General features: G+C 41.6%; 1 protein-coding gene across 6 annotated transcripts in view; it reads left to right on the plus strand.

The window, feature by feature from the left end:
* The window catches only part of ATP8A1 (ATPase phospholipid transporting 8A1), a 376,828-nt gene that overhangs the window by 305,536 nt on the left and 47,920 nt on the right, over window positions 1-23,372 (plus strand). For all 6 annotated transcript variants that reach the window (XM_077477552.1, XM_077477551.1, XM_077477556.1 and 3 more), the window contains 2 exons: window positions 7,316-7,380; window positions 16,381-16,553. In XM_077477552.1, coding sequence (XP_077333678.1) covers window positions 7,316-7,380; window positions 16,381-16,553 — 238 coding nt within the window. The remainder of the gene's footprint in view (window positions 1-7,315; window positions 7,381-16,380; window positions 16,554-23,372) is intronic.

Raw genomic sequence — 23,372 nt, forward strand, 5'->3', positions numbered from 1 at the left:
ATGGAAACAGAGAAAATAATATGAGACGTGATAATCTATTGCCACATATGCTCACATGAGAACCAAGCCTAGGGTCTGTGAGATCCAAACCCGGAGGCTGCCTAAAGTGTCCATACCGGGAACTGTGGTAGAATGGGCCCTCCAGAGAGTTGGGTGCCCACACATGGTCCTACACAGATTTAAGTACAAAGGGGGGATTTTGATGTTGATAAAACACCAATTGATAAATTGTTTGGGCTCCATTTCTGTAAAATTCAAAGGTCAGCTATAAATAAATACTTTTGAAGTCCCAACCTGCTGTAGTTTTACATTTCAATAGGGATGAAGACGTATGTTTTCCTGCATTTCATTTAAAGTCCCACCTTTTCTTTTTTCCTCTCTCCCCCTCCTTTCTCATACAAGATTGATGTGTCTGCTAAATAAATTGATGCCATTCTTCATCATCACTACCATTACCTCCAAGTAATTTTCAGCATTTCCCAGTTTGTCAGGTGGGGGCTGTCAGTAATGGAATGTGTGAACGGATCCTCAATAAATGCATCCGTGTCCCTACCTCACTAACTAGATAGGCAGCTGAGAGACAGCCCTGTGCTGCAGTGTCATGAGCTCAGATGTAAGAATGTATTAAAATTAGAGGAAATTGTGTTATTAAACTGGACATTGAATTGGAAGTGGGTAACCCCTGGTGACCTAATGGGGTTAAAAAGCCAGCTAATTCATATGCTGTGCACATTTACAGAGCTTTCACACTTATGTGCTGCAGTTTTCTTGCAGCACAGTTGCAACGCAGTGTATCTGGGGTTTTGGTGCGGGTCATCTGCGCGTTGTACAAAATTTCATCTAAAAGATAATTCTGACCATCGTAAAAATCCTACTGGCGATGGTGCCAAATTTTATGGAAACGGGAAATGCTGTAAATGTCACAGCTGTGTCCACATTCATATTGTGTGGGAACATTTTGTTATAATTGAAAATCTGACACACACAAAGATTACTTGTACAAAATAAAAAAATCGTACAAAAAAATTGCTCTCCGATTTCCCTGCTTGTGTTGGTTGGCTGCAATGAATGAATAGTTTAAAGCCGTACCAAACCAAAGTGAAAAAAACCCTCCTATCTATAGACATGGAAGCTGCCATCTTGGCCTCTGTTTGATTTGCAGTTGCCATAGTGCTGTACATGTGATCCGTTATTACCCCAGCCATTTGATGGATTGATGGTTCAGTTTGAGGGCACACACAAATGTGATGGTTATTGTTCATGGCATGCCTTGAATGTTTTGTGAAAGTGTTAAATCAATGGGTTTAGTTCCTCTTTGACTGTTTCCCAAAACAGTTATGTTCAAGGGATGCTATGAATGATTAACTGTCACTATTGCCTTGTGATTCAACTTTACTGTCAAGCCATCAACAGGCTGGTTGTAATAACTGATCTCATGCCCAGCACCATGGCAACTGCAGATCAAACTAAGAGGGAGGCTTCCTTGGCTCTAATGGATGAGGAGGGTTTAGTTCCACTTTAAACCTAGCATTAATCTGTTAATGAGTAGAATTAAACTACACGGCACTGAATCCTTTAGAAGTCCTGTAAAAAGCTAATAAAACTCTAAGTTAAACCAAATGCCTTTCTGCTCCTATCAAAGTTCCAACATCTCTTGAATTGATCCAAGACTTCATCATTTTGCCTTTGTTCATTGCTTGGAGTAGCCATTCTTAACCAGGGTTTCGTGGAATCCTAGTGTTTCTCCAGGGATTGGTAGGGGTTTCTTGAACTGTGACTGATTGACCTGCAATGTGATGGTGTCTGGATAGTTTTGGCTGCAGTGCCACTTGGCATACCCAATGGCATGACACCAATCTTCTTTTTAGCTGCCGATAAGGGACCTTCACTGTAAGGGGCTGTTCCTCCCACTCGCCACCAATGTAAGGCGCATTCTTCCCTCTGCCACCAATAAATTGGTCTTAGGAGGGTTTCCCTGAGACTTCAAAATGTCGGGGGGTTTTCTGGGTATAAGTAGAAAAAAGCACCACCAATTATAAGGGGTATTCTCCCCAATCTCCTTCAGTGAATTGGTTTTAGCAGGTGTTCCATGAGACCTTAAAAAAATCTATAATTAATAATAATTTCAAGGGTTCTTCTTTGGTAAAATGGTTGTGAAAGGTTGGTCTAGAGTGCGCATTATAAAAGTAGAAAGAGGACTTTGGTTGTTGTAATTAACTTAGAAAGTTCTTATTTTTGCAAACTAAACTAAAAATGCTGAAGATTTCCATGATTAGTCCGAACTTGTTTGACCGTTAAGTTGCCTACATTTATAGTAGAAAGTTTTTTACTATATTTCTGCAATACTACTTATTAGGTTTGTATACCCTTTAAATATGCAGTGAAGACAGGGCTGTCATCGGTAATTACATGATTTGTGTCCTTGTGTAGAGAGCTACGCATCATTGCACAGCATAATTCTGTTACCGTTCCATACTGCTGCATTACATTGTCTAGAATAAAATGTATCCATATCATGTGGGAGAAATTTTTAGGAACCACATGGCTTTTTACTAATGGATCTTGGAATTTATAGCTTCTATGGGAATCTGTTCTTTCACCACGTGTAACCTGTAGGATATATCAATTTTCTGGTATGCCTTTAATGTGCTGCCTGAACAGCAAAGCTAGGGAGACATAAGAAATCATCTGATTCTGCTGTCAAAGCATTCATTCCATCTTTTCTCTGTAAATGCTGGTGGCTTTCATAGGCTTCAACCATAATGGCTGGCAGAATGCAGTAAAAATGAAGCATTCCACTAAACCAAAGCACTTGATCACAGATAAAAGGTAGCTTTAAACCACACTATGTACAGGCATAACTCATCCTGTAGAAAACAGCAGAGTAAAGTTAGGAGCACGTGGCAAAAAAGTGGCTTTGTATTTTCAGGTTTCATCCTGTGTCTGCACCTAGGCAGATAGGGCTTCTTTACACAGGTTGGCTTATACAGTAGAGAAGAGATTTCAATGAGTTGCACATTCCCTGGTAACCCTCAGTCTGGGTTAATGTACACTATATGACCAAAAGTATTGGGACACCTGCCTTTACACACGCACATGACATTAACTTTAATGGCGTCTTAGTCCGTAGGGTTGGCCCACCCTTTTGCAGCTATACCAGCTTCAACTCTAACGGGAAGGCTGTCCACAAGGTTTAGGAGTGTGTCTATGGGAATGTTTGACCATTATTCCAGAAGAGCATTTGTGAGGTCAATACTTTTGGTCATAGAAGGATTGATAGCTGCAAAGGGTGGGCCAACTTAATATTGAACCCTATGGACGAAGACTGGGATGCCATTAAAGTTCATGTGCATGTAAAGGCACGCATCCCAATACTTTTTGGTACCATAGTGTATATGAGCTGTTCTGGATCTGCTCATTGGGTCCACTGAACCCTCCTGGAAGTGTACTGGTTGTATAATACACTGATGAAGCACATCACTCACCGTGTTGGCCAGATGCGTTGCACGCTGCTTTCTAACGTTTTTCTGAATTCTTGAACTGGCAATCAGAAGCCTTCTGGCTCTGAGTGGCAAGATCGTCTTGAAAAAGGCTTTATCTAGAACAGTTACTGTGGTATAAATCTGTCCACACTTTTTGCCCAGAACTTGGTATTGGTTGCATGATTATCTGGTAGTTCAAGTGATATTTCAGTTATGAATAGAAGCGAATACTCGCTTTATTCTTTTCTTTGTGAGCTCCGGTACCAGAATCTCTTCCAGAACTTCTTAGTTCTGTTCCTAATCGCAGCCATTGAAGGAAATCTGTACTGAAATAAAAATTTGCAGTCTACCATTGCACTTACAGGGTTCTAATGAGTAAAGTTGCATGGTCTTCATCCCTTTACACATAATTTGCCTTTGGAAGTATCTCAGCAAAAATGATATTTTTGTTCGAGAGGGATGCCCAAAATCTGACTTGCATCTTAGGGCAGACTTCTGGGATAATCAGTAAGCCAATCGCACAAGCAGAAAATGACATATCTGGGGGCATTCTGTACACCATCTGTGTACAGGACGCCTCCAGGTTGCGCATATTGCATTTTACAAAAAATGACAGCATTGTAGATTACAATGGAAAGGTAATTTAATAGCATTCCAATACAATATGACTTGTGTAGCAATTGTATATGTTATATGTATATATTATTTCATTTTTTTTATTTGCCTTTTTTTCCCCACAAAAGTGGACGTACCCTTTAACCACTTAAGCCCCGGACCAAATTGCAGCCAAAGGACCGGGCCCCTTTTTGTGTTCCGGCACTTCGTCGCTTTAAATGACAATTGCGCGGTCGTGCGACGTGGCTCCCAAACAAAATTGGCATCTTTTTTTCCCACAAATAGAGCTTTCTTTTGGTGGTATTTGATCACCTCCACCACCTTCTTTTTTTTGTTTGTTTTTTGCGCTATAAACAAAAATAGAGCGACAATTTGAAAAAAATTCAATATTTTTTGCTATAATAAATATCCCCAAAAAATCTATAAAAAACATTATTTTTTTTAGTTTAGGCCGATATGTATTCTACATATTTTTGGTAAAAAAAAACAATCACAATTAGTGATTATTGATTGGTTTTGCGCAAAAGTTATAGCGTTTACAATATAGGAGATAGTTTTATAGCACTTTTATTAATAATTTTTTTTTTTACTAGTAATTGGCGGCGATCAGCATTTTTTTTTTATTATTGTGACTGCGACATTATGGCGGACACATTGGACATTTTTGACACATTTTTTGGGACCATTGTCATTTATACAGCAATCGGTGCTATTTAAATGCCCTGATTCCTGTGTGAAGGAGTTAATCACTAGGGGGCAGTGTAGGTGTTATGTATGACGTTATGTGTTTATTTTATTGTAGGGGGCGTGGCCTGCCATGTGATGTCACTGATCATCCTTTCCTATAAAAGGGAACAGACGATCAGTGACAGCCACACTAGGAAGCACGGGGAGAGATTTGTTTACACAGACCTTCTCGTTCTTCAGCTCTGTGATCCGATCACGGGACACCAGCGGCGATCGGGTCCGCTGGTCCCACGGTCACGGAGCTCAGGACCGGGTCAGGAGTACACCACTGGTGGCGCGCTCCCAACCCACGGCTGGGCACTTAAAGAATCACATACAAGTACATGATTGAGCCCAGCCGTGCCATTCTGCTGATGTTTATCAGCGTGAGGTCCTTAAGCAGTTAAAGATGGAGAAATTTGCAAATTTTGCATAAATGTGCTGAGTTTGGGTCCTTTCACATGGGGCGGATCAGTGCTGATCCGCCCCGTGGATATCCGCTTGCTCAGCGGGGATCGCTGGAGCGATCTCCGCTGAGCAGGAAGATGACAGTTCCGTCTCTGCAAACTGCGCAGGGACGGACCTCTCACAGCGCCGCTCTCCCCTGTGGGAGATCGGGTGACGACGGACCGCAGTGTCCGTCGTCACCCGATCCGATGACAGATGGAAAAATAGCTTTTTCCTCCGTCACACTTTTTCGGATCGGAGCGGGTCGGATGTCAGCGGACTTGTCACCGCTGACATCCGACGCTCCATAGACCTCTATCCCGCCTGAAAAACTGACAGGCGGACCTGAACGGATCGTCTGTGTGAAAGGGGCCATCATAGGGTTTTCCTTTGCCCTGACGTACTTTGTTATACATGAGCTTCCCTTTAAAAAACATTTAAAAATACAGAAGATAATTACCAGTTTTGTCTCTAAAGTATGCAGACTTTTTTTTTTTTTTTTTTTTTTTTTTATGGCGTACCAAATTTGACTCCATATTTTCAGATTATGGCTCTTTTCATATTACAGCTCTAAGTGTATGGGAGCATTAAAATATATTTCAGTTTTATGGCATCTGTTTGTCATTCTGCAGACAGGAATATGGCATATTTTAACGTGACTGTTAACTTGTATGGATGTGATGATGGCTATATGTCCTGTGCTTTATGTAATTTATTGATCTTACATGATCATTGAAATTGTTAGGGTTTGTTCTCTGTATTATGCAAAGCAGAAATAATAATTTACATTTTTGTTTGACAATAGTCTCCTATTTGAGTGGGGATCTCCCAGTGTAATATTAAGGAAGATTATTCAGCCACCACAAACACCTGGACTCACACCCTGCTTCTGTACCTAGTCTACTAAAGTCTGGCTACAAACAGTCCCGCTCTTCCTCAGGTCACAGGGTGACATCTCTTCTTTTTTTATTTTTTATATATATAGTTGGGAGCATGAAATTGTCCAAAATGTCTCGGTATGCTGGTGCCTTAAGAGTTCCCTTCACTGGAACTAATGGGACAACCTCACACTGTAATGCCCCCTCCACCAAATGATTTGGACCAGTGCACAAAGCACTGCGAGCGCTGAGCGGAGTGTTCTGGCGGGGGCGTCCCTTTGTCAGAACGCAATAGAACAGTGGAGATTGCTGTACTAGCACTGAATTGTTAGTACAGCGGCTTCGACCTGAGCTGTCAGTTATGTTTTTCGTTCAGCCTGCTGGGTTGAATGAAAAAAAAAAATACTAGTGATGTGTACTAGGCTTGAGCCTAGGTTCACACTGACCGCGGGAATTAAGTCGTGCGAGTTCAGCTGAACTCACACTATTTCGTTCCCGCATGTCAGTCCCATCTTCGGGGGCAATTTTAGAGACATCTGTGCAGGTTTCTGCACAGATGTCTATTGAAATTGCACCCTGAAGTCACCAAAAGTAGTACAGGAACTACGTCTGCAAATGCGACAGCGCACCGATTCGGACAGTGCAATAGCCACCGATTTGACATGCGATTTGAGATGTCAGATCGCTTCAGTGTGAACCAGGGCTTAAGGAGTGAGTCGATCAGTTGTGTTGGATCTCCCCAGCTAATGATTATAACCTAATAAAATCAGGAATATCTTGCCAGGTTCACATCTGTAGTGCATTTACATCGTTTTCATTATTCTGTTTAACATCATAGTACATGAACATGCACATGCCTTATTTTTCAAACTGTACTGCTCAGCATAGAAACCTCTATTGTTTTGCTCTACAAAGTGCGCATTAAATTGTGAAGGTGTGAACAGGGCTTTAGTAATAAACGTCATTTGGAATGGTGTGCTAATCTACCATCTACATCATGCTTTGCATCAAGTCCTTACCCAATGCATCCTTTAAACAAATCCCAATAGTATTTAGCTTATACTGACATTTTTGTGTTGGAATTTTTTTCATGTGTGTTTATAACAAAGATTGTAACAAAACATGTTTTTAATAAAAATTCTGAACTGCTCTGTTTTCTTTCAATAGGACATTCGTGCAGACTACTGACCAAAAATATGGGTTTAATCGTTATTAATGAAGGATCTCTTGATGTAAGTATGTCTTGTCATGTGTGGCCAAGCTTGTATCTTGTGTGTGAAGCAGATTTAGCTTGCTCCTTATACATATTTAGTTTGGCCAGTTACACGCAAAGCCTTAAATTAAGCATTATTATACTGGCCTCAACTACTTGGCATGATCTATAGGAGCAGTGCATGGTTTAAATAAAAAATGCACAGATCCAGACTTTTAAGTAAATACCAAATTCCCCTTCTGAAGAATCGGCAATGGCTGCTTGTGTTCTATTGTATGATTGTTTTTCTCTGATGGATTTTCTTAAAATCTTAAATTGTGAGAGATGAGATTTGATCTAGTTAAAGTAAAATTCTGAGATAAGGCAAACTAATCTTAAAAATACTCCCTCCCCTCCTAACACCTGCTCTTTGCTAACCAGTGTAAGAAAGATGCATATACTTGCCTATTATCATGCCGCTTGGGTCCAGTCACATTATCTCTCCTGTGTCAGCCAGCGGCTCGCAGCAGGGGAGAGGAGAGCGCCCCACAATGATTGGTAAAGCCTGGAATGGTGACGTTACCCATAGGCTTCAATGACCCATCCGTTGCCAGTGTTCACTCCTTTCTCCTACAACATTTGCTGGATGACGAGGTGAACTGGATCACGTGACCAGACTGGAGCGGGCTGAAAATAGGTAAGTATATGTATCTTTATGACAAGTTAGGCTGCATAGTTGCATCGTACGGGCAAGCAGTTTCACGACAGGCACAATCAATGGACTACCACAGCTCTCAACAGCACCCTGGTACAGTTGTGTTAAAAATAAAATCTTTATGCAGGCAGTCCCCGGGTTACAAACAAGATCGGGTCTGTAGGTTTGTTAAGTTGAATTTGTAAGTCGGAACAGGTACATTTTTTTTTTTTTTTTTTTTTTTTTTTTAAGTGTAGCTCCAGTCAAAAAAAACAATTTTTAAGCTTTTTAGATAGCATAGGGAAGCGTTAACACCCCTGTAATGTTTATTTTGCTGTCTGTGCCCCTGTTCAGAAGATTTCACCTCACTTTCTGTCCCAATGACAGTTGGATTTTGAAAAATTTTGGGCTGTTGTGGAAACGAGTCTTGGTGATGCATCTGTGGAGTTACCTTTTTCCCCATAATAACTCTTACAGGAGTGAATTTCCCTTCCTAGGGGTAGATTTCCTCTCGCTTCCTGTTTCCTCCCTCCTCCCTCCGTTTGTCAGCAGGAGTCGTTTGTAAGTTGGATATTTGTAACTAGGGAACCACCTGTAATAGCTCATATTTCCATACACGCAAATGCACTAGGAAAACTGCAGGGTCTATTCCAAATCAAAACCTGAAGAAAAATGTTTCAAATTTCGTTTTTTTTTACTTTACAGAAAGTGAAGCAATAATGGGCTTTTCCCCCCAAAAAATAGCAGTGTCTGCATTTTTCTTTATAAACTCAAACATTTACTATAAACCAAAAAATGCTTGAAGGTTTGGCTTTCCTGAGAATCACTGAAGTAATATTTAGTGTTTTATAACCACTGTTTCTGAAAACTGCTTCACATCTTTGTTGCATGGAGTCGACCAACTTCTGGCACCTGTGAATAGGTATTCCAGTCCAGGATGATTGCTCTACATTCCACAATTCCTCTGCATTTCTTGGTTTTACCTCAGAAACCACTTTTTTTTTGTCACCCCACATGTTGCGGGGATTGGGCTGGCCACTCATAACCTTAACCACTTTCAGACCGGACCATTTTGCTGGTAAATGACCAGAGGTCTTTTTACACTTTGGCACTGCGCTGCTTTAACTGGTAATTGCGCGGTCATGCAATGTTGTACCCAAACAAAATTTGCGTCCTTTTCTTCCCACAAATAGAGCTTTCTTTTGATGGTATTTGATTGCCTCTGCGATTTTTATTTTTTGCGATATAAACGTAAAAAGACCGCAAATTTTGAAAAAAAATGATATTTTCTACTTTTTGTTATTAGAAAAATCCAATAAACTCAATTTTAGTCATACATTTAGGCCAAAATGTATTCAGCCACATGTCTTTGGTAAAAAAAAAGTCAATAATTGTATATTTATTGGTTTGCGCAAAAGTTGTCACATCTACAAACTAAGGTACGTTTTCTGGAATTTACGCAGCTTTTAGTTTACGACTGCCTATCTCATTTCTTGAGGTGCTAAAATGGCAGGGCAGTACAAAACCCCCCCAAATGACCCCATTTTGGAAAGTAGACCCCCTAAGGAAATTGATAAGAGGCATGTTGAGCCCATTGAATATTTTATTTTTTTGCCTCAAGCGATTGAATAATGACAAAAAAAAAAATTTTTTTTTTTTTTTTTACACAAAGTTGTCACTAAATGATATATTGCTCACACATGCTATGGGCGTATGTGAAATGACACCCCAAAATAAATTCTGCTGCTTCTCCTGAGTATGGGGATACCACATATGTGGGACTTTTTGGGAGCCTAGCCGCGTACGGGGCCCCGAAAACCAAGCACCGCCTTCAGGCTTTCTAAGGGCGTAAATTTTTGAGTTCACTTCTCACTACCTATTACAGTTTTGAAGGCCATAAAATGCCAAGATGGCACAAAACCCCCACAAATGACCCCATTTTAGAAAGTAGACACCCCAAGCTATTTGCTGAGAGGCATGTTGAGTTCATGGAATATTTTATATTTTGCCACAAGTTGCGGGAAAATTACAAACTTTTTTTTTTTTTTTTTTTTTTAACAAAGTTGTCACTAAATGATATATTGCTCATGCATGCCATGGGCATATGTGAAATGACACCCCAAAATAAATTCTGCTGCTTCTCCTGAGTACGGGGATACCACATATGTGGGACTTTTTGGGAGCCTAGCCGCGTACGGGGCCCCGAAAACCAAGCACCGCCTTCAGGCTTTCTAAGGGCGTAATTTTTTGATTTCACTCCTCACTACCTATTACAGTTTTGAAGGCCATAAAATGCCAAGATGGCACAAAACCCCCACAAATGACCCCATTTTAGAAAGTAGACACCCCAAGCTATTTGCTGAGAGGCATGTTGAGTCCATGGAATATTTTATATTTTGCCACAAGTTGCGGGAAAATTACAAACTTTTTTTTTTTTTTTTTTTTTTTTCACAAAGTTGTCACTAAATGATATATTGCTCACGCATGCCATGGGCATATGTGAAATGACACCCCAAAATAAATTCTGCTGCTTCTCCTGAGTATGGGGATACCACATATGTGGGACTTTTTGGGAGCCTAGCCGCGTACGGGGCCCCGAAAACCAAGCACCGCCTTCAGGCTTTCTAAGGGCGTTACAGTTTTGAAGGCCATAAAATGCCAAGATGGCACAAACCCCCCCCAAATGACCCCATTTTGGAAAGTAGACACCCCTAAATTTAGGGGTACACTAGTGAGACTAGGTAATAAATGGCGGGTGCCCTGAAACTATAAAAAAATAACTAACCAACCAGCGTCACCTGTAACAGTTATATGGTGATCACTGGTGAAAGGGTTAACTAGGGGGCAATTAGGGGGCTTTATGCGGTAGTATATGGGGGTCCCTGGCGCTATAAAAAGCTGCAGCGAACCTAAATACCTACCTGCCTAACTAGCGTCACCTGTGACACTAATACAGCGATCAGAAAAACGATCGCTTATTAGGCTGGGTTCACACTGGAGCGATGCGGGAACGCCACGAATGCGCGGCGGGTTCCCGCATCGCATGCCTCCCGGCGGCAGTTCACACTGCCCTATGCGAACTGCTGGGAGTGTCAGTGAAATGTTACTGACACCCCCAGATCAGTTCGCATATCGCAGTGCGATCTGCAAACTCGGATCGCATGGTGTGAACACCCATGCGATCCGATTCTGCTGCGGGCCAAAAAAAGGGTCCCGTGCGAATTTGCGGCGGGTGCGGCGGGTGCGGTGAATGGCTGAACTCGAATCGCACAGAGATCGGATGTGATTTGCACTGCAGTGCGGTGCGAATCACATCCGTTCTCATAAACCGCTGCAATGTGAACCCAGCCTTAGTGACACTGGCGACGGGGGGTGATCACGGGGTTAAACCTTTATTGGGGGGGTTAGGGGGGTACCTTAGAACTAAAGGGGGCTAACCCTAACTGCCCTAACAGTTATTAGTCACAAATGACACCCGCCGGGTGATCAGGGGGTTAAACCTTTATTAGGTAATAAATGGCGGGTGCCCTGAAACTATAAAAAAATAACTAACCAACCAGCGTCACCTGTAACAGTTATATGGTGATCACTGGTGAAAGGGTTAACTAGGGGGCAATCAGGGGGCTTTATGCGGTAGTATATGGGGGTCCCTGGCGCTATAAAAAGCTGCGGCGAACCTAAATACCTACCTGCCTAACTAGCGTCACCTGTGACACTAATACGGCGATCAGAAAAATTATCGCTTATTAGGCTGGGTTCACACTGGAGCGATGCGGAAACGCCGCGAATCCGCGGCGGGTTCCCGCATCGCATGCCTCCCGGCGGCAGTTCACACTGCCCTATGCGAACTGCTGGGAGTGTCAGTGAAATGTTACTGACACCCCCAGATCAGTTCGCATATCGCAGTGCGATCTGCAAACTCGGATCGCATGGTGTGAACACCCATGCGATCCGATTCTGCTGCGGGCCAAAAAAAGGGTCCCGTGCAAATTTGCGGCGGGTGCGGCGGGTATGGCGGGTGCGGCGAATGGCTGAACTCGAATCGCACAGAGATCGGATGTGATTTGCACTGCAGTGCGGTGCGAATCACATTCGTTCTCATAAACCGCTGCAATGTGAACCCAGCCTTAGTGACACTGGCGACGGGGGGTGATCACGGGGTTAAACCTTTATTGGGGGGGTTAGGGGGGTACATTAGAACTAAAGGGGGCTAACTCTAACTGCCCTAACAGTTATTACAGTCACAAATGACACCAATGCAAAAAAAAAAAAAAAAAAATGACATTGGTGTCACTGTGACTGGGGGGCAGGGGTAATTGGGGGGGTGATCGGGGGGTAAAGGGGGGGTGTGAGTGTGCCTGGCATGTTCTACTGTGTGTGTGAGTGTTGGTGCAACTTACTGATCCGCTCTCCTCCGTGTCGGAACGAAAAATACCGACACGGAGGAGAGAATACATCACTTCCTCTCCTGTGTTTACATTACAGGAGAGGAAGTGATGTCACCGGGGATTTCTATTCGTCGGGAGCGATCGCGAGGGGGTGGCCATGAATGAATGGCCGTCCCCTCGTCCGGGATCGCTCCCGAACGAATACCGACCGCCGCAGGCACCGGGCGGGGGCCCGATCGGGCCCCCGACCCGCGGGAGGCAAGGGACGTACATGTATGTCCTTATGCCTGCCCGTGCCATTGTACCGACGTACATCGGCGTGCGGCGGTCGGCAACTGGTTAATCTTGTTGCTCTGAATCCAAGATGCTGCTTGCTTACTGGTGTTTGGGGTCGTTGTCTTGTTGAAACATTTCAAGGGCTTTTCTCTTAAGCATAAAGCAACATGACCTCTCCAAGTATTTTGATGTATTCAAACTGATCCATGATCCCTGGTATGTGATAAATAGGCCTAGCACCATCGTATGCGAGAGATCCCCATATGATGCTTGGGCGACCATGTTTCACTGTCTTCACAGTGTACTGTGGCTTGAATTCAGTGTTTGGGGGTCGTCTGACAAACTGTCTGCGGCCACTAGACCCAAAAGAACAATCTTGCTTTCATCGGTCTGCAAAATGTTGCACCATTTCTCGTTCGGCCAGTCAATGTGTTCTTTAGCAAATTGTAACGGGTGTTTACGGTGGTTTCCTGACAATCGCTTGGGCTTCACATAGGCGCCTTCTAATTGTTACAGTACTCACAGGTAATTTTAGAACAACTTTGATCACCCTGGAGCTGATCATTGGCTGAGTCTTTGCCACGTTGACTGTTCTTTTATCGATTCGAATATTCGTTTTCTGTTTTCTTCCACGTTTTTCTGGTTTTGGTTGCCATTTTAAAGCATTTGAGATCATTTTCTGTACTTTATAGGCTTTCCCCTCTCCAATAATTTTTTTAATCAAAGTATGCTGTTCTGAACAATCTCTGGAATGACCCATTTTACTCAGATTTTCAGAGAGAAATACAGTATACCCAGCATGTACAATATTTGCTGCTTTCGTCCTTAAATAAGGGCCACCTGTTTGACACGTGTTTTTTCACATACTGAATTAGCTCACTAATTGAACTCCACACTGCTATTACTTTAAACACGCCCCTTTCAATTAATTATTCAATTGCACAGACTCAACAGCATGCATGTCATGACTGTTGGGTCTGTTGGTGTTGTATTACTTTACTGCACCTACTAGTAAATTATTTACCATGTAGAAATATTGCTTCAAAAACTTCAAGTACCAAAAACAGGGATTGATCTGGTTAGTGATGTTGGACTGCTATTATTTTGAACACAACTGTAGTTCATTGAGACTGAGTAATGTTTTTAAATCGTGACAGCGAGCGGGAGGCATTTGTAACATCTTACACCCTGAATATGGGTTTAACATGTTACAAAAGGTGAACTTATCCTTTTTTTTAAAAAAAGAGGATTTACTCAAAAGATGAAACGAATTCTACTGCTTTTCAAAAATTCTTCTTGCATTTTGAGTCTACTGCCTAATTCTGGTCACCAATCACCAGGAAGGATGTGGTGGAACTGGAGAGAGTCCAGTGAGGGGCAACAAAACTAATAAAGGGGCCGGAGGACCTCAGCTACAGTACCTGACTGCGAGATTGTGTTTTCAGCACGATCTCATCGCGCTGGTTCTCGGCGACAGGGCACTGTGAATCTCGCGCTGGCCCCAATAGGAAAATGTCACATTTTCCTATTGCAGCCAGCGTGAGAGAGAAGCGACAATGTCGCCTCTCTAATAGAGCCGGCATGGCTTCCCCCTCCATGAGCATACCAGGCCCTTAGGTCTGGTATGGATTTTGAGGGGAACCCCCCTATGGGTCCCTCCAAAATCCATACCAGACCCCTATCCGAGCACGCAGCCGGTCAGGAAAGGGGTGGGGACGAGCGAGCGTCCCCCCTTCCTGAACCATACCAGGCCGCATGCCCTCAACATGGGGGGGTGGGTGCTTTGGGGAAGGGGGCGCCCTGCAGCCCCCCGCCCCAAAGCACCTTGTCCCCATGTTTATGAGGACACAGGTCTCTTCCCGACAACCCTGGCCGTTGGTTGTCGGGGTCTGCGAGCGGGGGGCTTATCGGAATCCGGGAGCCCCCTTTAATAAGGGGGCTCCCAGATCCCAGCCCCCCACTCTATGTGATATGGGGTACATCGTACCCCTACCCATTCACCTGGGGGAAAAAGTGTCAATAAAAAAACGAACAACACTGGTTTTCAAAGTAATTTATTAGGCAGCTCCGGGGGTCGTCTTCCGACTTCGGGGATCTTCTTCTGACTCCTTTGTGCTCTCCGGCGTTTTCTCCCAGCTCCTCCGCTATCTTCTTCCAGCTCTTTTGCTAGCGGTGGTCCGGTCTTCTGCATCCTTCCCTCTTCCCCTCTTCTTCCGATGTTGACACAATGATCTCTCCCACTGTATGGTATGGATTTTGGGGGGACTCCCACGTCGTTTTTTCAGCATAGGGGGGGTTCCCCTCAAAATCCATACCAGACCTAAGGGCCTGCTTGCTCTTGGAGGGAGAACCCATGCCGTTTTTATATTTAAAATTTGGCGCGGAGTTCTCCCTCTAGATTCATACCAAACACAGTGCCTGGTATTGGCGGGAATCCAAGTCGGATCCCTGCACCAGTGTGAACCAGACCTCAATGTCAGCAATGCATGTCGCTCATTGGGAAAGGAAAAGAAGCATTTTTCCTTTCCCGATGCGAGCCAGCTCCCGCGCTTGCGGGGTGTCAATCTCGCCAATGAGAGCAGAAAGATTGACACAATATATTGTGGGCACCTACTGTATGACCTCTACCAACATAAATATATTCTCCATGGAGAAGAGAGACTTGAGAGGAGATACGATCACAATATACAAATATCTAAATCGTAATTCTAGCATAGGGGAAAACTATTTAATCTTATGTCCCTAAAAAAACAAAAACAAAAAACACAGCCACACAACGTTGGCTGTGAACCGGTTCAATCTTAAACTGAGTAATGGGTTCTATACCGTTATGCCCTGTGCACACTATAAGATTTTCCAACAACAAATGTTGGATGTGAGCTTGTTGACGCAAAGTCTGTCCATAGAACATTTGTTGTCGGAATTTCTGCCAACAAATGTTTGAGAGCAGGTTCTCAAATTTTCCAACAACAACACTTGTTGGAAATTCAGAGCTTGTGTACAAAAGTCCATGCATGCTCGGAATCGAGCAGAAGAGCCGCACTGGCTATTGAGCTTCATTTTTCATTTTTTTTTTTTCATTTTTCTCGGCTTGTCGTACGTGTTGTACGTCACCGCATTATTGATGTGCAGATTTTCCGACAACATTTGTGTGACCGTGTGTATGCAAGACAAGTTTGAGCCAACATCCTTTGTCAGAAAATCCTATTGTGTGTACAGGGCATTAGAGCGGTAAGGATGGAACCTCCTTTCCACAGTTGGTGGTGTCAGTGGGCAGTGTAGATGAATTTAAAAAACGTTGTGATACATAATCTACAGGCATTGGGAAAATGGTAGTGACATACACACAAAAACACTTAGGCTGAACTGGATGGATCAGTTATTCAACCTTACCAACTGTATAACTATGTGTAGTTAGCAATATTAAAAGATTCTTATGGACATTTACAGTAGGAACCTGGAACCTAAAAACATTACCAGCAGTAAAAACACAGCATGGGTTCCACACTTACTAGTTCACTAAAATGTTTTTTTAAGACCAGTTGGTTAGCACCTGAGAATTTGAGGTACCCTATTTACCGTTTGACTATGTGTGTACAGTTTGAACTTTGTTTACTTCTGACACTATATAACTTCTGTAAAAGTGGCCTTCATGCTTTTTTTTTTTTTTTCCCCTATACAGTCCACTCGTGAAATTTTAAGTCACCACTGCGGTAATCTTGGAGACGCTCTCAGAAAGGAGAATGACTTTGCCTTAATTATCGATGGCAAGTCCCTCAAATATGCCTTGACGTTCGGAGTAAGGCAGTACTTCTTGGACCTGGCCCTGTCATGTAAAGCTGTCATTTGCTGCAGGTAAATCTGCTCAGCAGCTCTGTGCAGGCTGATCTCCCTAACTAGGGACCAGGGAAACTGAAAGATGCTACTAATAACAAGCATGTATGTAGGCATTGATTTCTGCTCAAAGATGAAATATTACTCATTTGTTACTTTACTCTGTGATCTTTTCTCTGCGGTAACTGTCTTTCAAGGCCAAAGGAGGTTAAAAAGTTGCACTTAACAGTATTCTTTTATTGGTTTACTAGACAGGAAGTAATGTAATGTGCGACTTGGAAAATACTTTATACCACCTTCATATGAAATATTTTCTTACCCCTCAGGGCATATCAGTGCTCATAAAATGTTCATATTTTTGTGGTTTTTCAGTATGTGGTTTTAATGCACTCTTGGTGTTTGCGTTGCTTTTTTCCTTTTTCCTTTTTATTACCTGGATGCCCTAAAGTAAACCTGTTAAAGAACACATTGGCTCTCTCTGCCGACCTCTCATTATGAATATGCTAGTTGCCTGGCTTTTTTGTCTCTGCAAGTAGCTATGCAGATTACAGGATCTGATTGCTCATGCTGCATACCTGTGTTGTATTATTGAGTTAGCCAGGCAACAAGTATTTTTGAAAAGAGGATCGCCAGGGCAGCTTCTATATTTTTCAATACAGGTCTCTTTGATGGAGAGCTCCAGAAAATATCTTCAGAATGGACTGTGGTATGTATGTGTTAAATACCCTATGTTTCTGTCCTGTTTGCGATAAATCCCTCCACAAACTCTGATGGAAGCGCAGTGAAACTGTTAACTCACTGTTTCAATCCCTGTGCATTCTGCTATGGGTTTCAGCTTTATTGGAATATAATTGGCTTCTGTAAAAGAAGTTTCTGGGACCCCTTTTGTTTTTTGAAAGGACAGCACACGTGTGTGTGTGTGTGTGTGTGTGTGTGTATATATATATATATATATATATATATATAATAATATTTATTACACACTATATTGTCAGAAGTATTGGGACACCTGCCTTTACATGAACTGTAATGGCATCCCAGTCTTGGTCAATAGGGTTCAATATTGCATTGGCCCACCCTTTGCTGCTTTAATAGCTTCAACTCTTCTGGTGGGAAGACTGTCCACAAGGTTTAGGAGTGTGTCTATCAGATTGTTTGACCAGAAGCACATTGGTGAGGTCAAGCACTGTTGTTGGATGAGAAGGCCTGGCTCACAGTCTCCGCTCTAATGCGTCCCAAAGGTGTCCTATTGGGTTGAGGTGCAGGCTAGTCAAGTTCCTCCACCCCAAACTCGCTCATCCATGTCTTTATGGACCTTGCTTTGTGCACTGGTTCGCAGTCCATGTTGGAACAGGAAGCACCATCCCCATACTGTTCCCACAAAGTTGGGAGCATGAAGTTGTCCAAAATGTCTTGGTATTCTGATGTCTTAAGAGTTCCCTTCAGTGGAACTAAGGGGCCGAGACAAACCCCTGAGACTAAGTCTGGGATGCAATTAAAATTCATGTGGGTGTAAAGGCAGGTGTCCCAATATGCTTGACAATATAATACATTTTTTATTTTATTTATATATATATATATATATATATATATATATATATATGCACGCACGCGCGCGATTTTATATATTATAAGTATACGTGTGACTTCACTGGGGAAACTCACTTTGATATGCGAGTGCTTTGGATTACAAGCATTCTTCTGGAATGGATTATGCTTGTAATCCAAGGTTCCACTGTTAAAATGTCAGGTTTTTGTGATGTAAAAAAAAAATAAGACAAAGCTAAATTGTTTTAGAACTGTTTGCACCTTTAATGTGACCGATAAACTGTACAACTTAGTTGTAGAACGAACTGAAATCTTTTAGGTAGAGGGAAGTGAAAATAAAAAACGAAAATATGGGTGCATAAGTGTGCACACCCTTAAACTAATACTTTGTTGAAGTACCTTTTGATTTTATTATAGCTCTGTCTTTCAGCATGGCATATTTTGACTTGGCAATATTTGCCCACTCTTCTTTGCAAAAACACTCAAAATCTGTCAGATTGCGAGGACATCTCCTGTGCACAGACCTCTTCAGATCACCTCACGTATTTTCAATTGGATTCAAGTCTGGGCTCTGGCTGGGCCATTCTAAAACTTTAATCTTCTGGGGATACCATTCATTTTATTGATTTGGATGTATGCTTTGGGTTGTTGTCATGTTGAAAGATGAAGTTCCTCTTCATGTGCTTTCTAGCAGAAGCCTGAAGGTTTTGTGTGGTATTGAATATTGAATGGTATTTGGAACTGTTCATAATTCCCTCTACCTTGACTAAGGCCCCTTTTCCAGCTAAAGAACCCCCCACAAAAGCATCAGGCTGCCACCACCACCATCATGCTTCACTGTGGGTATGGTGTTCTTTTGGTGATATGCAGAGTTTGTGCGCCAAACATTTCTTTTGGAATTATGGGCAATGATGGTTTCATCGGACCGTCAGATGTGTTTTTGCTAAATTTAGCAGGCCTTGGATGTTTTTCTTTGTACGAAAAGGCTTCCGTCTTGTCACTCTACCCCAAAGCTCAGACATATGAAGAATATGTGAGATTGTTGTCACATGTACCACACAGCCAGTACTTGCCAGATATTCCTGCAGCTTCTTTAATGTTGCTGTAGGACTCTTAGCAGCCTCCCTGACCAGTTTTCTTCTCGTCTTTTCATCAATTTTGGAGGGACGTCCAGTTCTTAGTAATTTCACTGTTTAAATTTTTTCTCCACTTGAATAATGACGGTCTTCACTCTGTTCCATGGTATATCTAATGCCTTGGGAATTCATTTGTATCCTTCTCCTGACTGATACCTTTTAACAATGAGATCCCTCTGATGCTTTGGAAGCTCTCTGCGGACCATGGCTTTTGCTGTAGGATGTGACTAAGAAAATGTCAGGAAAGACCTACTAGAACAGCTGAACTTTATTTGGGGTTAATCAGAGGCACTTTAAATGATGACAGGTATGTACTAATTCCTATTTAACATGAGTTTGAATGCGATTGCTTAATTTTGAACACAGCTACAGCCCCAGGTATAAGAGGGTGTGGTGTGCACACTTATGCAACCACATTATTTGTTTTTTAATTTTACTCGCCCCCCCCCCCCCCCCAAAAGATTTCAGTTCGTTTTTAAATTGAGTTGTACAGCTTAAAGGTCACATTAAAGGTAGAAAAAGTTCTGAAATGATTTCTTTGTCATTTGTTTACATCACAGAAACCTTACATTTTAAAGAGGTCTGTAGACGTGTTTATATATATATATATATATATATATATATATATATATATATATATATATATATATAATATTACACACATGCATAGAATTCTTATTTTATTTTATTTTTTATACTAATGCACATCAGTTCAGGATTGTTTAGGTTAGTCTTGAGAAAAATAGAATATACTGTATTTAAAATCAACATACCTTGGATATCAGAGTTTACAGCTGGAAGCACTCATAAACTTGTATTTTAGACATTTTTGCCCATTACACCAAAATCATACAACATCTTGTACTGCTTTTAAAGAAAAAAAAAAAGGCACAAAGACCGGTACTCAAACTCGTTGAGACTATAATTCTATTACTTTCTGTGTAGTTTACACACACACACAATGTGCACATGAACTGCTAGTAAAGAGCGCAAGTGTGATAAGGACATGAATATAGTTGTTCCTTATCCATGAACATTAAGAAATACATAAAGTAATGTGTAAGTTCATCATCTTTTACTTCTGAGTTATTTCAACCTGTGTCAAAATTGCGCTGTAGGCCTCATCTATTAATATGTATTTAAAGATTAATTTTAATATGAATTGTGGTTTAGCAGCGATTATATTTTTAAATGAAACTCCCTTTGCAATTTTAGAGTCCAAAATGAACAAGTTTGGTTGATGAATGTCAGGCAGACGTTTAAGTAAATGCATCAATCGGAAGTCCCATGTCTGCAATGTAATGAATTTCAAAATAAATAATAGAATGCACGTTCCACCTGCGCCTCTGTGTTATGACATTTTTGCATTGGAAAAATGTTTGCTGATTAATCTCCTTTTGCAAAAATGCTGAAATGTTTGTGCTCTCATAATGTGTACATGTTACTATATGCAGACTTTAGAATATAGGACCATATATTTTATAGGACCATAATAGTGGCTGCTTTCCATGTGTCACGTTAACTTTCGTAGTGGTGATTCCTTCCTTACTCTTTATCTCCTATAAAATACTCATACCATTCACTAAAAGCTTGACAGGAAATTAGGAATACATGAATGGCAAATGCCCCATTTCTGTTGACCAACTTTAGACGTGACCTGACCTGCACTAAACATAAAGGTTCTTTCCCATCAGGAAAAGTTGATGTTAAAAGGAATTATGTCCTTTAATGCTCCCAACTTTGTAGGAACTTATGCAGACAGACTGTGTAAGAACCAACTCTACTTTCAAAGTCTGAGTTTTCACAGCTGCTATCCAGGAAGTGCTAGAGAGTGTGACATGAGAGGAACTAATACGTGCTTACAAATCCACTGTACATAGTGTAGGTAGTGTATGATGGTGTGGATCTCTTGAATGTTTTTGGATAATCTAGGTGCACTGCTAGAGTATTCACATGCCTTGTTTGATTATTTACTGTGCAACATCCCTGTGTGATACAGCAAGGTGGATAGTGTGGGGAGGCGGGGGGATTGGGAACACATTGGCAGTATACAAATCTGTGAGTAGTAGAAATGAGTTTGGGTGCCTTCGGGAACTTTCCTCTATCCAAACAGAAGTTGCGCTTTTTTTTTTTTTTTTTTTTATGTAAGAATGTTGGAGATGTTGGTGCCCTTAAGTTGTCTAAATATGTGCCCATATAAGGGCAGTGACATCACCAGCATCCTGTCCCTTTGTTTACATGTGCTGCACTGTGGTGAATGTCTCGACCCGCACCTGATTGGACTATATAGAGCGTGACTGATATATGGCTAGAGATGAGTTTGGAGGACATCCATGCTCATCTCTAGTGAGCAGTTCGGGGGTTCCCAGAACACCAGGTTCCGATCAATGAAAGTTTTTTTTTTTTTTTTTTTTTTTTTTTTTTTTAATCATTAGCATAGCTGTGCTGGAGTGACAACATAAGCACTGAATTTAACTGTGTGGTTGATTTACTAAAAGTCTAGAGTGCAAAATCTGGTGTAGCTCTGTATAGAAACAAATCAGCTTCCAGGTTTTTTTTGGCAAAGCTTAATTGAAAAAGCTGAAGTTAGAAGCGAATTGTCTACCATGCACAGCTGCACCAGATTTAGCACTCTCCAGTTTTAGAACCCAAATGTATAAAAACGTCCTGTGAGCCTCCACTAATAAAACCGCATAAATGGCACCGTGAATACAGCTGCAAGCATTATACTCGTCTCATAAAGTCATGCAGATATAAACAAAATGAATACATACGCTGCGCTTCAAAATGTAAATAGGCTCTACACAACAAATGGTTGTGATATCAAAAGTACATCCATGCATGTGAAATAAATACAGTGATTTGACCAACTGTAGAAAGTGACAATATTGCAACAAGCAAAATCGTCAAATTTTACTATTTAAAAAGTGCTACTGTGCATCCGTATGATAAATGGCTATATAAAAAAAAAATATATATATATATATATATATATATATATATATATATATATATTCCATAGGATCATATATAGATCCACTAAAACATAATGTAAAGAGAAAGTGCTTGTGTGTGCATATGTGACATCCAATTGTGTCAAGTCAGAGGTGCTTTAAAGTCAATGCGATTCAGAGACTGTTGTGTGCAAAGCAAGTTGCAGTGATTACACTCAGGTGCTCCCCCTAGGCAATAAGCGCTGGATGTTGTAATATAATTTTAACAGTTTATTAATCAGAAATAAAAAAAATATGTGTGTGTGTGTGTGTGTGTGTGTGTGTGTGTTTTTTTTTTTTTTTTTTTTTTTTTTTTTTTTTATAGCTATTTATCATACGGATGCACAGTAGCACTTTTTAAATAGTATATTTATTTGATGATTTTGTTTGTTGCAATATTGTCTCTTTCTACAGTTGGTTGAAACTGTGATATCACTGTATTTATTTTACATGCATGTATGCACTTTTTTATATCACAAACATTTGTTGTGTAGAGTCTATTTACTTTTTGAAGCGCAGTGTATGTTCTAATTTTGAACCAGTTTTAAAACACCACCCCATGTGTTCCCTCTATGCACCTCCAGGTTTCAAGGCGTGTTTACCCTTTAGGATGCGTTCTCTACACCTCACTAAACACCTGTTAGACCAGGGGCAGCCCATTCATTTGAATGCACTTCCTTAAGCACCGACAGGGGGAAAAAAAACAATGCATTCAGCATTTTTGGCACTGTAATGCTTCGCACTGGGAAGGGTCATTGGGGTGCCTCTTGGAAGGCTCATTACTACAGCGTAATTATGTGAATGGGTCCTAAAAGTATACTTGTATGAAAGTTATTAAACTGGCAGCAAACCTTAGGGCCGGTTCACACTGGGGGCGATGCAAGGCGACACGACTTGCCTCGCCGCGACCTGCCGCGACCTCAGCGGCGACTTGCAAATGACTTCTGTATAGAAGTCAATGCAAGTCGCCCCGAGGTCGCCCAAAAGTAGTACAGGAACCTTTTTTCTAAGACGGAGCGACTCGAGTCGCTCCTCTTAGAACAGTTCCATTGTACAGAACGGGGGCGACTTGTCAGGTCGCGGCGAGGCAAGTCGTGTCGCCTCGCATCGCCCCCAGTGTGAACCGGCCCTTAAAATGAAACGTTTTTTTGTTAAGAAAAGCT

This window comes from Lithobates pipiens, unplaced genomic scaffold (genome assembly GCF_037356315.1).
Source record: "Lithobates pipiens isolate NorthernLeopardFrog02 unplaced genomic scaffold, aLitPip1_a1.2 Scaffold_13, whole genome shotgun sequence".
Classification (NCBI taxonomy): Eukaryota; Metazoa; Chordata; class Amphibia; order Anura; family Ranidae; genus Lithobates; species Lithobates pipiens.